This window comes from Pieris napi, chromosome 14 (genome assembly GCF_905475465.1).
Source record: "Pieris napi chromosome 14, ilPieNapi1.2, whole genome shotgun sequence".
NCBI classification, from domain to species: Eukaryota; Metazoa; Arthropoda; class Insecta; order Lepidoptera; family Pieridae; genus Pieris; species Pieris napi.
In genome coordinates this window covers 6,795,333-6,811,928 of record NC_062247.1, presented here as the reverse complement: position 1 = coordinate 6,811,928, position 16,596 = coordinate 6,795,333, and the positions used below count along the sequence as shown (strand labels likewise).

The window sequence follows — 16,596 nt, the reverse complement described above, 5'->3', positions numbered from 1 at the left end:
TTAAATTAATTTCTTATAAAAAACCATACAAATTTTATTTAACTACAACAAAATAGAACTACTGAGTATGCAACAAATATATCAGACATTTGTGAGAATTTATAATGTACGCAAATTGTCTAGATTGTTTTCGGTTTTCATTTGTCAAGGATTTCTATCAAAATGTTTCAACCCGGCGCATTATCTATGCTCGCGATACTTAAAACTGGTTAGGCGTCTGAGACTGCGGCCATCGCCCTTACTGGGCAAGGCCACGCAAGGTTATTAAATTCTTTACCGCATCAACACAAACTATTATTAATTTAGCAATGCGTGTGATAGCACGATAACCGCAAACCGGTTTTATGTAAATAACTTTCACGTAACAGTTAAAAATAGTTATTAAGATGTTTTAAGATCCTTGGGCCCTAGACAAATTCTTTCGCGGGAAAGGTGACCCGCCGTGTGTGTATTTACGCTTGTGACAATAGTTGTTCGTCTAGGGCACCTAAGAATCTAAAAAAGGTTTTTAAGAGTCGGTATATTTTTTGTGCACATCCGCTTACAAGTCACATCATACGATTAATGTGCAAAAAGTTCTGTAATACATGTTAAGATTCAATTACTTTGAAATAGTCGAGAACTAAGCCTCTTCAACAAAAACTTTTCAATTTCATGAACCGCCACCGTTATAAAGCACGCACGAGCGCGCGGCCACCGTCGTCGATCGTTTTTTGTTTTTTTTGCACCAAATGCAACTGTTGCCATGACTCAGCAAAATGACATTGTAAACATAACGAAGTTATGTCTACGTGTGCCGGAACGGGATGTTTCTATTCAACTCTAATTCGATCAATTTGCAATCGCCAGTTCGATTACGTCCAACGGGCATTGATTACTAATATTAGATAATCTAGCATGTTATTGCAATTACGTTTCTCATTACGTGGAAATTCAAGGGATAGACTGTAACGGTATACGTTGGTGAACATTCAGTTTACAAATCGGGTCGCTGCTGCGAGATGGCAATCGCCAAGCCTACGTAATGGAGTAGCTATTCAGGCTTGTGTATAGCGGCACTAGCTTGTTATATTTGAATAACGTGTATTAAACTGGAATTCCTTAATACGCTAGAATTATGGTGATTCATCGGTAGACCCTCCCTTTTGTAATAATTAAGGATTGAATTGCTTTAAGATCTTAACTTAACCTTAATCCGACTCTCGACTTGACCTGGCCATTCGCAATCAGAGAAACATACTCTATGACTTCTTAGACTTTAGAGTATTATATTAGCGCATCTTAATTATTTCTTGTTTTTAACAAAAAAAATTGTGTCACCATAGGTGCTTTAGGAGCTTATGGATTGCTATTTCATTAGAGGAAAGTGACCAAATACGGGATAGTATCCCTAATATGGAATACCCCTATTTCTCCCAAATGCAAACTCACATACACAATAAACAATGATTTTCTGTCTCCTTTTACTCCCATTTAAGCGTACAAGTTGTAGCATGTCAGTTGAGCAAGTGCTTTCGTCATTGTGACAGTTTTTTGTTTTGCCGCTACCGCATAACTTTCTAAGGTATGTTAAAAATACGTATTTTTCGTAAATAAAGTGCACACAGTATTGATTTTATAGCTTTTAGAGACCGTTTAGACGTTCTTTTGTATGTTTTAACGGTATTAGATGATATTACTTTCTTAAATATAAAAATCTGAATGTCAGTTTGAAATCGTTGGAAAATCCAAATATGGACAGATCACAGTATCCAATTATGGACTATTCCATAATTGGTTCTCTGAAGTATCAGCTGACATGATGATTTTGTTAATTGCATATTTTTTTAATGTTTCACCAAAATGGCGGGCGTCAACTCAAAAACAAAGCGAAAAGAATGGATTCAGAGCATGTGGCGGAAGTAATAAAATTAGTAAGAGAGAAACAAATGGGTTATTTAAAAGCTGGAAAATACTTTGATGTGTCAAGATCTACTTTGTTTTGATTATGTCAGAAAAACGAATTTTCTCTAGGAAAAGCCGCAGCTACTACACTTGGAAAGAAAACTGTCGTGTTGGCAAAAAAATAAGAATTAAAACCAGAATGAGAAAATATCAAAAGGAAAAAAACCAAAAGAGAAGACTAAGCCTAATTCAGATGATGAGGAGGTGATGCTATTTGATACTGACAGTGAACCCGATGCCTTGATAGGATATACAGCTTCAGAATCTGAAGATTCGGAGTGTATTTTCTGTGGTGTGCTGTTTTCAAATGATACTCATGGGGAAACATGGATCAAGTATCTTATGTGTGGACCCTGGGCATGTAATGATTGCGCTGTGGCAGAGTTTGATACCTGGATTTGTGATTTTTGTAAAAAATTGTGTACCTTTCTATATAATACCAAGTTTCCAAAGAGTCTCGTGTATTTTTGATAGTGTTTATAGTATTCCATATTTGGGGTACCTATTCCATATTTAGGTACCAAAATCGTTATTTAGTTTCTTAAATTTTTTCTTACCTTAAACTAATCAATAAAACCTAAACTTATTACAAACTAAAGTACAAATATATGATTGTTAATAATTACCACAAAAAGTTTTTTATTTATAACACTTGTGGAAATTATGCCTAAAAATCAAAATGGTATTCCATATTTGGTCACTCTCCTCTAGTTATATATTGTAATTAAAACAATAACAAACGCAATTCTAAAAAATATGATATATGGAATTATGCAGTATCAAGCATCCTCTATGATAAAATTTATTGTAACACAGACAATCCCACATCACATATAAAAAAGACTACAATGTTGCAATAACAGAAAATTCTCACAGAAGGTGAGAAGTGCTGTATCTGCAAGGTTTAACAATCAACTTCCGTTATTATTGCGGTGAAATTGCATAATTAGGATTTACATATTTCACACTCATTAATACACCGAATGTCATTTGTAAGGCTTAACGGTATTTTTAATTTTAATGTAAATAAGCCGACCGTTACAATTTCAATAAAACTGCATAGGCGGTAAATGAGATTGAAAAAAGAAATTGATTTCGTTCGCTGTAGAGGCGAATGAACCGCTGTTCAAATTCGGCGTCTGTTAACTGCAAATAAATAGGAAAATTAATTTCTGGTTTATATGACAGACGATAAGATTTTTCGTATCAAGATCGCAGAAATTTTAAAGTATTCCAATTATTTGGCAGGAGTGATGAAGTGTTTTCAGACTTTGACAATAAAATTCTACGCCGACAAATTATTTGTCAACTTAGTATTGTCTTTGATTGACATAACCTTTACACATTTAAAGAAAACACTTTTTACCGGATTAAAGTTATGTATTATTATAAATTTACAATTATTTAACATAATTTTAAATTTATCCGACGTTTCGCGTGCTTTATAGCGTGCGTGGTCACGGTGATGGTAGAATAATTGTAAATTTATAATAATACATAACTTTAATCCGGTAAAAAGTTTTTTCTTTATATTTGTCAACTTTATAATCAATTGTAAACCGAAATAACGACAGTTTATTCTTGAAATACAAAAAATACTTAGCTATTGGCGTTAATGTAGGTTTATGAATGATTAAAATGAATGTTGTGACGGTTGCAAAATAAAGTTAAATGTTTCCTCCGTTATTACGGTCACGTTAGAAGAAACGTCCGGGCTATCCGTGTTGAAAATATTAATTGACAATTAGTCCTCATATACAAGAAATTTATTACACATGAATATGTCTGACATTAATTGGTATTGAATACATTACATCTTTTAAACTGAATATATTTTAGGCATGACTTAACCCTTCTATTCAATTTGTTTTGATGTATGATAACTGTGGAACATATTTCTAGACTATGGACGCACAAACAGCTCTTCATTATTGATCACACAAAAATGTAAAAATAAAACCTTATACGCCGATAAAACACTATTTGATAATATTTTGTAAAGCAATTTAGTGTGGTAAGCTAGTGCCTACTAAGTGTGCCTACTTTTTATACTAAAGCCACTTTGCTGACTTTATTACTGAATAATATCAACATTAATTCGCAATAAATCTATTTCTTAAACGTGTTTGCATTGCGCCAGCGCATGGCAATTTATGGGATGAAGCAAGGTAACACTTACAGCTTAATATACTTATTACGGGTTTCTGTAGACGTCGTAGTAATTGCCAACAACTATAAAGATTTTTTTTTTTTAATTTAAATTGAAAAACTGCGTTGTCTGCATTTGAATGAATAACCTATCTCTTTCTTGTGGTTCATTTGTTACGCGATTATTTTAATGAGTTAAGCTTAGCCTATGCGGCTAATGTCTCAAGGAATATAGTATTATATTTCTTTTAGTTGAAAAACCATTGCTACGAGGGAAAATTTCAGTCATAGACAGAAAATCAAAATAAAAATTCTTTCCGTTTTTCTCGCTTTCTTGTTACCTACGAAATCAATTTAAACAATAACTAGTACTAACAGCAAACGAAAATTAGACTAAAATCAATAGTATTCAGTAGGTACTCACTCTCACAGAAGTTTTCAAAGTATTTTCCGATCGGTTCGCCATCATCAATAAGTGGTCTTTCGGCGTTGAGGTAGGCTGATGGCCCATCAGGCAGAGTATGGTGATCCAAATGATATAATCTACAGTTGTATGTTGACGAATGGGGTGCTCCAAGGTATAGGAAAGATCTGCATAGGAATTCCGACTCTATTTCACAAGCCAGACGGCACGCAGACTCTGATGTTACCTGTCAAAGTAAATGCGGTGTAATCTATTTGTCCTTAATTTTATGAGTCACTATGTATCGGCTATGTTTAGAATAAAAAAATCTCTTATTACAAAATAAATTTTAAACTACAGTTATACGTTTAAAAAATGTGATATTATTTAAAAAAATAGTTATTATAACACTTTTTGACATTATGCCTATTAATCGGTCCCATAGAGAATACTTTAAATTTGATTACGATTATGGCAATCAAATAAAATTAACATTCATATTTAATTATGTTTAGGGAGCGTTCAAGTATTACGTCACGCAATTTTTGGAGATTATGGATCCCCCCTCCCATGTAACGCGCCGTAACGTTTTTCTGTACCCAAGTAGAGTAAAACGTTTCGTGACCACCTAGTGACTCTTTATACGGTGTTATGTTATGTGGTGTAAAGTACTGGAAAGTCGAAAATAATATTAACAGTAACTCGTAATTCAATCCCCGCCCTGCATCGTAACGTTTTACAAAAGGCAAATTCGTTACGTAATACTTAAACGCTCCCTTATAAAACCTAAATAAAAAAAACGTTAAACATTCCATATAAATATAAAACATATCATCCTTTATCTATTTTTGTCCGAAATCAATTATCCGTATACATTAAGTTTGAAATAGCTACAACAAAGATTATTCAAAACAAAAAAACTTGTATTACTGTGAGCCAGCAAATAATAAAATTCCTTCGTCCCTAGACTCAATGCAATAAAAGTTTAATTAAGAACTGTCATCTTTTCTTTGTTTCATATTGTATTTACTTTGAGAGAGCATCAAGACATTTATAATCATTTCTGCGAGATGAAAAAGCTAAAAATAACTGTTACTTTTGTTAACGAAAACCGCAGACCTTATAAATAGCATAACATTGATTAATTATAATTAGAATGCCTATTTCATTCAAATGAATCTGCTAATTGGCAATAAATGACTTTATTGGCTCATAAAATGGGAGTTATGATTTGAGACGTGCTCTTCCATTTGCAGCTTCATTTAAGTTAAACGCGGAAGTGGGTTCGAATCAAGTCAAGCAATAAAACTTAAGGTTTCGAAAGCCGAGAAGGAGATGATTAGTAACATCATTATTTTTAAATTTTAATTAATAAGATACTATGATTTCTAATAATTGTCTAGAATATTGTTGTGAAAATTATATGTAACTTTTCAGTAGGTACTCGTAGCGCATATCGAAATCATCATTGAAATCGAGATTACCTACTATTTTTACAGGGTAAACATACTGGATGCGCTTGTCCTGTGCAGATGAATACACAGTGCGGATAGTCATGCACTTAAATAAAACTAAATTCAAGACAAAATACGCAAAAACCAAATGCAGAAAACTATCCCCTACTAAATGGCACCAATTTAAAAGCGAATAAGTTTATATGGAAATATTAATATTTATAATTATTTTTAAGAATTTATAGGTACCTGCAGTTCCTTGTCGGTGTAATAATGCAGTCCAGCATATTGGGAGACTTTATCTTCAGCTACTCCCACACGAGGTGCTGTGAACACTCGAGGGCCCTTGCATGCTTGTGTCGCCTTCAGACATAAGTTCTGCACGAAAAAACACCAGGTTAAAAGCTTACAAGTACACTCAGCAGATTGTAGGAAATATTAATCTTTGTGTAATGTTGAAATAAAATACAAAAAACTAAGGGACAATCTCACATACTTCAAGATATATTTTAATGCATTTATTATAATATGAAAACCTCACAGTAAATCGATATGTTACTTACTAATATATATTTGTGTTTTTTGTACGAAATAAATAAATGGTTCACAAGATAGCAAAGAAATATATAAGAACTTTTCCAATTTAACCTCTTTAAAGATTGAAAATGAGCTATGTTATTCGCTATATCGCTTAACGATGCTAATTTAAACCATTCTCAGAATTCAATTTAGCATGGAATTCAACCGTTAAGTTTGCTGTAAATTGTGAAATGTATCAGATACACCGTGGAAATTGTTAGCTTATAAGAACAAAAACAATTTAACCTTTCTACAGATTTTTTTTTCTTTTAATGGGAATTTAATCATACATATTAAAATAAAAATAAAAATTTGTTAAAGATTTAAAAAAAAAAATCTATTAGACCTTACCTCAAAGTAATCAGTTCCTGGAGTATCAACAAGTTGTACAAAGTGTTGTCCGGTTCGTCTATCTGAATCACTAAGAGAGCATCTCATACCTCCATATTCGTACTCCACTGATCTACACGGAAACTTTTTCTGAAGAAAAAAGATAATTTATTTAATTAGACATTTTAATGATACTAAATTTAAAAGCTAAGTGCAAAGGGCCATCTTATCACTTATAAGCGATAATTTCGAGGCAACACGTGCTAGTAACAAGAACAGTGAATTAACCCTAATAATTTATTAGAAAAATTTAAGGAATGATATTATCATTATATCTAAAGACATACCAAACCATGATCAAAAATAACCAAATTAAATTGAAACTATTTTTTAATAACCGATGTTATTTGTTTTCCAATTCCAAATTTAAACGAGAAATATCGATGGAATTTAGATGTTAGATGAAAGTTGTTACTGCAATTAATTTTTAATTGTTTTATAACTTAACACGTAATATAAAATTGATCATAAAATTGGTAAGCGTTTAAACATAAATATTAAATTACTACAGCATTAACATCATAAATATACCGTAATAAAGAACTCTAGAAGCGTTCATTAAATAACATTTTCTCATATATCCAGTAAGTAAAGCGAAAACATTTTACATCTTGTTTTCATAGGGCCTAAATTATAACTATTATCATAAACATAACTACTTTAGTACCACATTAAAAAACCCCTTCAACGTATAGCCTGCCTATAAGTAATGCTCTTTATACAACAGACAGTCATAATCAAAATCATCCTATGAACAGGCTTACAGTTATAGAATATTATTTCATAATCGTTTATTATAAATGAAACTACAGTCTAAATTTAAACATAATAATAGCTTCATATATAAGGTATGCTATTAACAAATTACGTTTTTGTAAGGCAGACATATATCTGTGATATATACATATCTTTTAACAATAGTACGTTTATGTAGCAGCCTTTTATAGCCATACAAATATGCGCAATAAGACCTAAGGGCTATGCGTGCATAGCCTAGAACACTCTCGAAATCCTGATTATCCTCTTAGCAACAATCATCTCGGACTTTCTACAAAGACCTAGTAAGCATAGTACTTTAAAAGTAGATTTACCTCATTGAGACAGGCTGCGAGGCAGGCCTCTTTTGTGGAAGTGTAGATTATAGTATTGTCCAAGCCTCGGAGGGCTTTGCCCGGCACTCGCTCGAACGCCCATGGCCGCAAGCAAACACTCTCTGTCCGTACTTGCAACTTTACCATGTAGTAAGTGTTTACTGAACGCTGCAACACAAGTTTAATGAATACTTAACCTCAATACTTAAGTGTACAAATGTGTATAATACCGCTACTCTAGTTTCGATAAGTTGAATATTTTATGAGGAATGCCCACTGAAGATGTAATTCATATACTCATATATATTGGGTACTATTAACGCGTTTTACATAAAATGGGTAGGAAAATTCTTCAAAGTCACTTTTGATTTATGTAATTCTATATTTTAAACATATTTTTTCGTAAATAGTAATTTGGTACAAACGATCATATTGATGAATTCATGTTATTTAAATTTTACTAAGGGTAAGGCAGAAATTCCGTGTTAGTTATTTTAAAATATCTCGTATAGAACATAAATATAGATGACAAAGAATCTTTCACAGCGCAATAATTCAAACAAGTATTCCAATGCACGTGTTATAAATAATCCACCCACTCAGAAACATAATGGTTTTTTTTATCAGAGAAATGGACTGTAGAATTATATTTTCTTTTTCTGTGTAAGTGAAAAACTGCAGTTTTTAAAGTTTTGGTTCTAAGAGAACTCTTTTAATTTTATTGGTTTGAATGTTTTTATAATATTTAAAAACTTAATACTCTAATATTCTGAGGTTGGTTTTAGACAAAATCTTAAGCCAAGTGGCAAATGTTAGACTAAAAACCAAACCGGAAATGCATCGCTACTTGTTAGGCCTAGTGACGCTGATTGAATCTAAATTGTTAATTACATTCCGCGTTGCTTTAATTGGCGTACCTGATCCTAATCAATGAATTTATACGGTTTATCTAAGCCGGTGACAACTTTGCGTGCTCCGATAATATCCATCTTTTGATCTTCTATACATCATTACAATTGTGGTATATTACCTTCCCACGAAATTTAACGTTTTCTCAGCAGTTAATAAACAAAGTCAATTCCATTTATGTAGTTTATATATGTAGGTTTTACGAATTAATCATGTCTGTGAGACTGTATATGCGATTAATAGAAAGAACTACATATATGTTTATAACTATATATAATATATATATTTATCCTAACTTAGTCCGTCTAGTATTATTAATGGCATATGTAAACAGAAATATAAATTAATAATATATTCGAAAAGGTCTAAATATAAGTCATATTTAGAGTGTATTTATATTACATATATGCAGTGCTGATCATTGTTCCCTACTGTGCGGACAAACTTTACAGATTGTAATCATAAAACGAATGGACATTGGTTTGACATGGATTTGACATGCAACATATACACACAGGGAAAAATATTCTTGCAAATTTGTTAGATTGAACACTGTCTAATAATATTAATAATAAATAAAAAAATGCATGATGACTATGTATTATTAATTAATTGAAAAACTATTGAAGTCAATATTTTCCACCCTCGAAGCAAAATTTCATATCAGCTAACTCTCTGTATATTCGTGTTATGTACCAAAAACTGATCACTAAAAGATCTTGTCCATATCCACCAATTTCTTTACTAACAGAATCTAAGTCAAGCTAAAAAAGTAACTGACAACGCACCACATCCCGAATGAACACACTTGGCACGTGAGGTTGAGAACGCAAAATTCCATATTAAACTTAGCTCTTAATTCATATTTATGTTTTTAATTGGGATCATTATTACCTGTGGTGTAGCCATAGGGTTGTTTGCTTGTGTGTCGTTCTGTAGCAAACAGCGGGTTTCTTGCACTGGAGTGAGAGGATTTAGCACGAAACTGTAACAATAAAATTAGATATATTAAATTACATAGCTGTGTAATCTTATAAATAGTTAATAATCTACGATTGTCTGCATTCTACTTGACAGGAGGAGAGAAACAGGGTAATCCCCTTATTCATGAAAGCGAGATATGTCTTATTGCATCCTTTTAAACTTAATTATATGTATACAGTACTTTATAATTCAAAGAAAACTTAATGTATAAAATAGAAACTATAATTTCATGTCTTATCAGTAGCTGCAAGTTATTTAAATCTCATTTATTCCTCTATAAGTAGCTTACGAACTACTAATCCTCTACATACATTCTAATAACAGAATCCTATTTCCCTAATGAGAAGCTTTTCAGAGAGAGTACTAGATGAATCTTACTACCCCGCTTTTTACAATTCTTTATTATAATAGCAATTTCCTTAAACCAATGTTCATATACAATCTCGCCAGCGCCTTCATAAACATTTTTTACTATGTCAACGATAGTCTAATAAGGGATTGCATCTTAACGATGAATAGATCGCTCGTTACACTTCCAACTTGTGTATAACTAAGTATAACGGAGCTATTTACCGTTTTCAACATTTTACTGCTTTCTCAATAAATCTTAAAAGATAATCTCATATATGTTTCCCAAATTTTGAACGCATTGAATAAATATTACTTCCGTTTTTAAACTGCAAGTTAACGTGCTTTTAAGTGATTATACATAATTATAAAGCTTTATATTTGTTTGATTATGAAAGAAAGACGTCTTTTTAAGCATTCACTAAGTTGATTTTAAATTTATGTTTTGGGTTACTAAGGAGTTGATAATGATATTTTATAGTGATATAACATTAAAGTCTATATGCACTTGATTTGTATGAATAACTGATATACAGTGTAGAATTCTACTTCTAAACTATCTAAAATACATATATTAAAAAAATGAAATCAAAACAACATAAGAACCACGATATCATTATTGTGTAATCAAGTCAAGTCAATTACCTTCTTAACTCGTTAATTCTTAGCGTCTTCATGACCTGGCCTAGTTATGTGAAAATAGCAGTGAAGGACGACGGTCACGTCGCGCTAATGCCTGTCTTGGCTTTCTCTTAAATTATTCAATTATAGAAAGCTCGCGGGAGCTTATTATTTTGTGTCATTCGATTGATTACTTTCGTCGTACGTGATAAATATTATATACTTGAAAGATTTTGTATCAAGGAGATAATCTTTTTTCATTGTACGTATAATAGGTTCATCTAAAATAAGCCTTTGAATTAATAGTACTAAGTTGTTTTTCATATCACACATGATGCCATAGTCAACCCTCATATGGCCTACTACTTAATTACCAGTTTCAGCTTTTGGTTTAAGCCATTAAATAAATCTTTATATCGAAGTTTACTGGTATTTTCTTTATTACAATGAATTTCTGCCGCTGATTCAATCGTAAACGCTGTCGTTATCGTACGTGATGCCTCAATATAGCACTCTCTAAATACCTGAAGTGTTTCTATACCCCAGAGGTTTCCTTTCTGGGTCTGATTTCCGGAGATATATATTAAAGTATTACAAATGCGTTATTTACAATAAAGCAATGATTAAATTTAAAATAAAATAGTTAATTCGTATTCTTAAAGTTACATTATTTATCACGCTATTTCCGTGACATTTATTTACGTATATATATATACGTACATATATGTACACTTTTACTGTATCCCTAATGTAAATTCAGTATTCATTGCGGCCTTGGAGCATTACTGCTTGACAGAATACTGTCATGAGGAGAACACCAATATCAACCGAAATGTATAAAAATGATCAAGCGTACATTGGCTTTAACTAATTTTTAAATTGGATTGACTTCATTTTAAGGTCCTTTTCGTAGGACCTTATTTCTGTAAAAGGAAATATCTCTTTATATTTACTGTTAGGATTTGGTACATTGGGTGAGAAATCTCATTATACATTACCAAAAAGACGCTTGCATCAATCAAAACCATTAATAAGCGTCCAAAACAAGCTTAAAGCCGATGGAACAAATCTCACTTGTTACTCAATTTATTAAGCGCATGAACATTAATTATAAAATTCCAAATTCTTACTAGTAGCCGTAACATGGTTGTAATTTATCGTAACGTAGCGGTAAGCATTTAATTCGATATTTATTCAAAGGGCTCATAAATATGTGATTAATGTAATACTGTAAAAATAATATTAAACTAGATTTCAGCACCTGTCATGGCATTACGTTCTTTTATAGTTTACCGGTTACGGATACGAAATTTAATAGATTATTAAAATTTAGAAAATATTCCACTCTTGCTTCAAGCCACAAATAGGTATTTAATGTTTTGCCGATACATTATACCATGCCACACCAAACATTCTAATGCGTAAAAGACTGAATATAAAAAATCCGTAGATCCGTTTCCAACAAACGGTCATAATAACTTTAAATAACGTATAAATTAGTAAACTATTAAACCTGATTTTTTAAACTATAATTCCGCTTGTTGTTGCTGATAACACGGCCGGTAGCTAGGTGTTTTTGGATGAAATTCCTAACGAAACGATCGTTTTGTCGAGATGGAAAGGCACAGAAGACCTATGAAGAAAACGCTTGTATATCACGTCACTATTTCTGTACAAATTCCATTAGCGAGTCACGAATACAATATTGTTATCTAGGACCTTTGCATTAATGTTCAAGCCAATACGAGATTTAACACGTTTGAACACTGAAAGGTGTTAAAACTGTTTTAACCACACAAATGACATCTACCTAAAAACTAGTTTATTACTTATCACTAAGTAATAGTTGACGCTAAAAAATCCATCCCATTATCATCGCAAATAAATCAAGTCTATTTACGAACAAATTACACGCAGGTGACTTAAAATGTAGCCTATCATTATAGGTGCCTTCAACAACATCAATCACTCATGACGGAGGTTTCAAATTGTAAAGTAGCTGATCAATGATCCTCTACACTCGGCGATTACGATTTATTTTGATCGACCAGTGAATTGATGATTACAAAGTCTTTATAAATGATTACATATTTGTGAGAATTCGGTACTAATTCTTGCGCATTAACCTTTCACACAGAAAGTAAATAGAGTTACATAATATCTTTGTTTCCATGCCATGTTTTAGTGGCGTTATCTAAATTTCATATACTATTTGGCTTAATTTGGTTGTTTACCTCAAAGTCAAATCATTTATTTCAATTAGACCCCCTAAAATGGCACTTTTGAACGTCAATCAAAATACAATGAAGATTCTAGTTGCCCCTTCCAAAAGGTAGTTTCGTGTGGAGAAGAATGGGCAAGAAACTCCACACTTACTCTTTTTAAATAGGTTTACAATATTTTGTTTACATTAGTTAAATAATATGTAAAGACAATGTACTCTTAGAATAAAACTACTAAAAAAGTTAGTATACATGTTCCTCACATATTTACAAATATCGAAACCGTAGAATATTGTACATTAAAGAGTAATAAAATTAAATATAAAAAAACACAATAAAACAGTGTGTGAGATAAAATAAAATAATTACATTTTGTAGTATTATATATAAAAAAAAAACAAAATATGTTAAAGCAAAAAATCAGCAACCAATTTGATTTTGTCCTCGAAATAGGGCGTGGATACATTGGATTTTATAGACCAACCGAATAAAATCTAATATTTTCTCAACTGACTGTCATGTCATGTACATATATATATAACCAATGGGAGCAAAAGTAGCTAAGTTTCCATAGTGACCACATTCTCTTTGAGGGCTAAAACTATAATTTCCTGAGGCAAATATTTACATGAAATATCATGTAAGTCGCGCACTTTAGGAGTAGGCATAAAACTTTACTCGCAAGCGTATTTTAAGTTTAATTGTAAAACATTATGCAAAGCTTTGCACAGAATAATTCAATACAATTACATAAGGGAACTTATCTATGACAAAAGTATTGCATGTGAGGATACCGTATGATTTGCCAGTTGCCACCGAAGTACAGTTACCGATTGTCAATATCGCATTCTTTTCATCTATTTCTTTCGATAGATTGATTCGAGATACGTTATCTTAGCACAATGCTAAATTGTTAACTTGGGAATGTTCCATCTCATCTAATTGATTTCAATACCTACCGAATTGGTTTCTTTTATTCGCTTTAAGTTCAATAGAATCTAACTAGATATTGTTGTCAAATTGCAAATTAAATAATTATCTGGTTATAGAATAATTACATAATTATAGATGATCTATACTATGTCTTTTTAAATACATCAAGGAAGTATACTATGTTATACTAATGAATGACTTAGAATGGATCAAAGACAATTAACTTCGGTCCTCGAATACGATTTACCGACGCAACGTAAGAAACAAAATGTTTGGGTTATAATATTGTCTATAATGAAAAAATATCAATGAAATACAATAAAGTGTCCGTTCCATGCATAATTCGAGACTACGATATTTAAAAAACTAATTATAAATACTATTATTTAACTAAAAAAAAATACTTTAATTTTAAAGTATGTTATCGGTGTTGTTATTGTTATTATAAATTATGCGATCACAGGCCATAAACATATTTTATACCTAAGAGATAATCTATTAGTGTCTGGCCAGCGTCTAGCTTGTTTCCTATCGTCTAACTAGAAACTAGAAAGTAATTAAAAGTATCTTTAACGGGAATAAATTAGTCTCTAAGGGTGAGATCTATAGTGCGCACTTGGACTTTGCTCAGACTTTACTTACGAAAAACACTAAGGTTAAACTATGATTTAGTATATTTATAGACATTTTAACGGTGAGATTAAGCTAAGCTCAAGCTAAGACAGAAATTGATGTTTCATTTCATGCAATACCTTCTTTATTATCCTTTAAAAAAGTAAAGAATGGTTATAGTTAAGTCTGAGCAAAGTCTAAGTGCGCTCTATAGATCTCACCCTTAATCTATAAATACTTAGAATTAAACGCGTGGGTTGATTTAACTTACATCAATCACTTTTACAGTAAGTTTTGTCGCTGTTTTGTTTATAAAATTATTTATAAGTAGACATTACGAAATTTAATTTTTTTGATGGATCTGGTGTTAAGTGATTATGATACTTTTATTGCTCGCGAGGGCTCGCGAGTGCTTAGACGGCCTTTTAAGAGTTGGTGCTTTTCTTGTTGGACCCTAAATCAAATTTATTATAGTTCAGTTACGTTTAACGAAGCCTTTAATTCTAAGGTCCTAAAGAAATGAGAACAGAATGAGGGCCGAGCATTGCCATATGAAATCCACACTTTCGAGAGATAATAATCGCATTGAAGACGTATACGATCACTTTTACTGTTATCCAATTTGGAGCGAACCGAGGTGGTTTCCGCTTTTACACGGTTTGTGGCAACACATTGTTATTGACCAAGACCGTAGCATCGGAATGTTCTGACACACATTCTCGACCTTAGAGCCCACATCCCAAATCAAATTTCAATCTAATTTGATCAAATAACTCTCTCTGAACTCTATAAGACTTGAGATGCCTCAGAATTCAGCCTTAGATTCCCCGACGATTAGTGAATCTTCATGTCAATCGGATCTTATCTAGACATTTAGGTTAGAAGATTCGTGATCTGATGTTATTCGATTTCATGATCATAAAATGAGAGTTGAATCCGACAAATTAGGTTTTCGCTCGCACGGAAGCTATCGCAATTTTAGCCTGTGGCAAGTCACGATACATCGTTAAATCAATGTGGGTTAATGCGGATGCGCGAAATTTGTTTCTATAAAGTTTATAGGCTTCACTTAGATAGAGAATTTATTTTTATTCCTTGGGCTGTGTAAAGTATAATATTCTTAATAAATGAAATTTCAAGTTAACTTGCAATTTAATAAATATTATAACTCGTCTTTTCAACAGACTGTGGAAAGATTCACATATTTGCAACAATTTTTTTTTATAATCAAAGTTCTGATACAAGTTTTCATCAAATTATTTTTATCAAATTCTTCATACGATAGTTAAATTTTAATTACCTGAATGCAGCAGCTTGACAATCTGGTTCCTCTCTGCACCAACCCTGACATTCATACAGCGATAGATTCCGTACGGTATAGTACGCAGTCCCTTGGAAGTCGACATCTGTTAATTTTTCGAATGCGATTCGACCTGGAACAAAATTATTACCTATAATTTGCAAAAAAAGACAGCTAACATTTTTGTACACATTTTGATGCTTTCCAGAGCGCAGAACTATCGGACATTCCATGATTCTATATGTTACAAAATATATCTCAATAATACCTTTCATATTTTATTGGGAATTATTTAATGCTCTACTTGCTAAAATGCAATACGTTTGAGAACCTTTAATTTTGATTTACAATAACGGCAATTCTAGCAAATGACTGCGGAGGCAAATTATGTACAGGTGCATTGAAGATCGGAAGAGTAGAGGGAAACACCTAAATAAACACTGTGCGATAGCGGTTGTTTGCGAGTTGCTAATGAGGCGATGAAAGCTAAGCAATTTGCACTATTACTAATGCTTACAGAGCACAAATATTAATAAACATCATTCAAAGGATCCAATATCAATTAACGAAAGTAAACCAGGTAGATCACTTAAAAGTTAAAATTCGTTTTTGGCGTTCTTCAAACCTGAAACCTACTATTGTCTATGGTAAATACGAG

At 32.0% G+C, this 16,596-nt stretch overlaps 1 protein-coding gene across 1 annotated transcript in view; it reads right to left on the bottom strand.

The window, feature by feature from the left end:
* Positions 1-16,596, bottom strand: part of LOC125055957 — a 47,430-nt gene that overhangs the window by 9,030 nt on the left and 21,804 nt on the right. Inside the window, exons 3-8 of the mRNA XM_047658736.1 lie at positions 15,939-16,071; positions 9,813-9,903; positions 8,010-8,177; positions 6,880-7,008; positions 6,199-6,327; positions 4,517-4,742 (exon numbers count right to left, since the gene is read on the bottom strand). Of these exons, the coding sequence (XP_047514692.1) occupies positions 4,517-4,742; positions 6,199-6,327; positions 6,880-7,008; positions 8,010-8,177; positions 9,813-9,903; positions 15,939-16,071 (876 nt within the window). The remainder of the gene's footprint in view (positions 1-4,516; positions 4,743-6,198; positions 6,328-6,879; positions 7,009-8,009; positions 8,178-9,812; positions 9,904-15,938; positions 16,072-16,596) is intronic.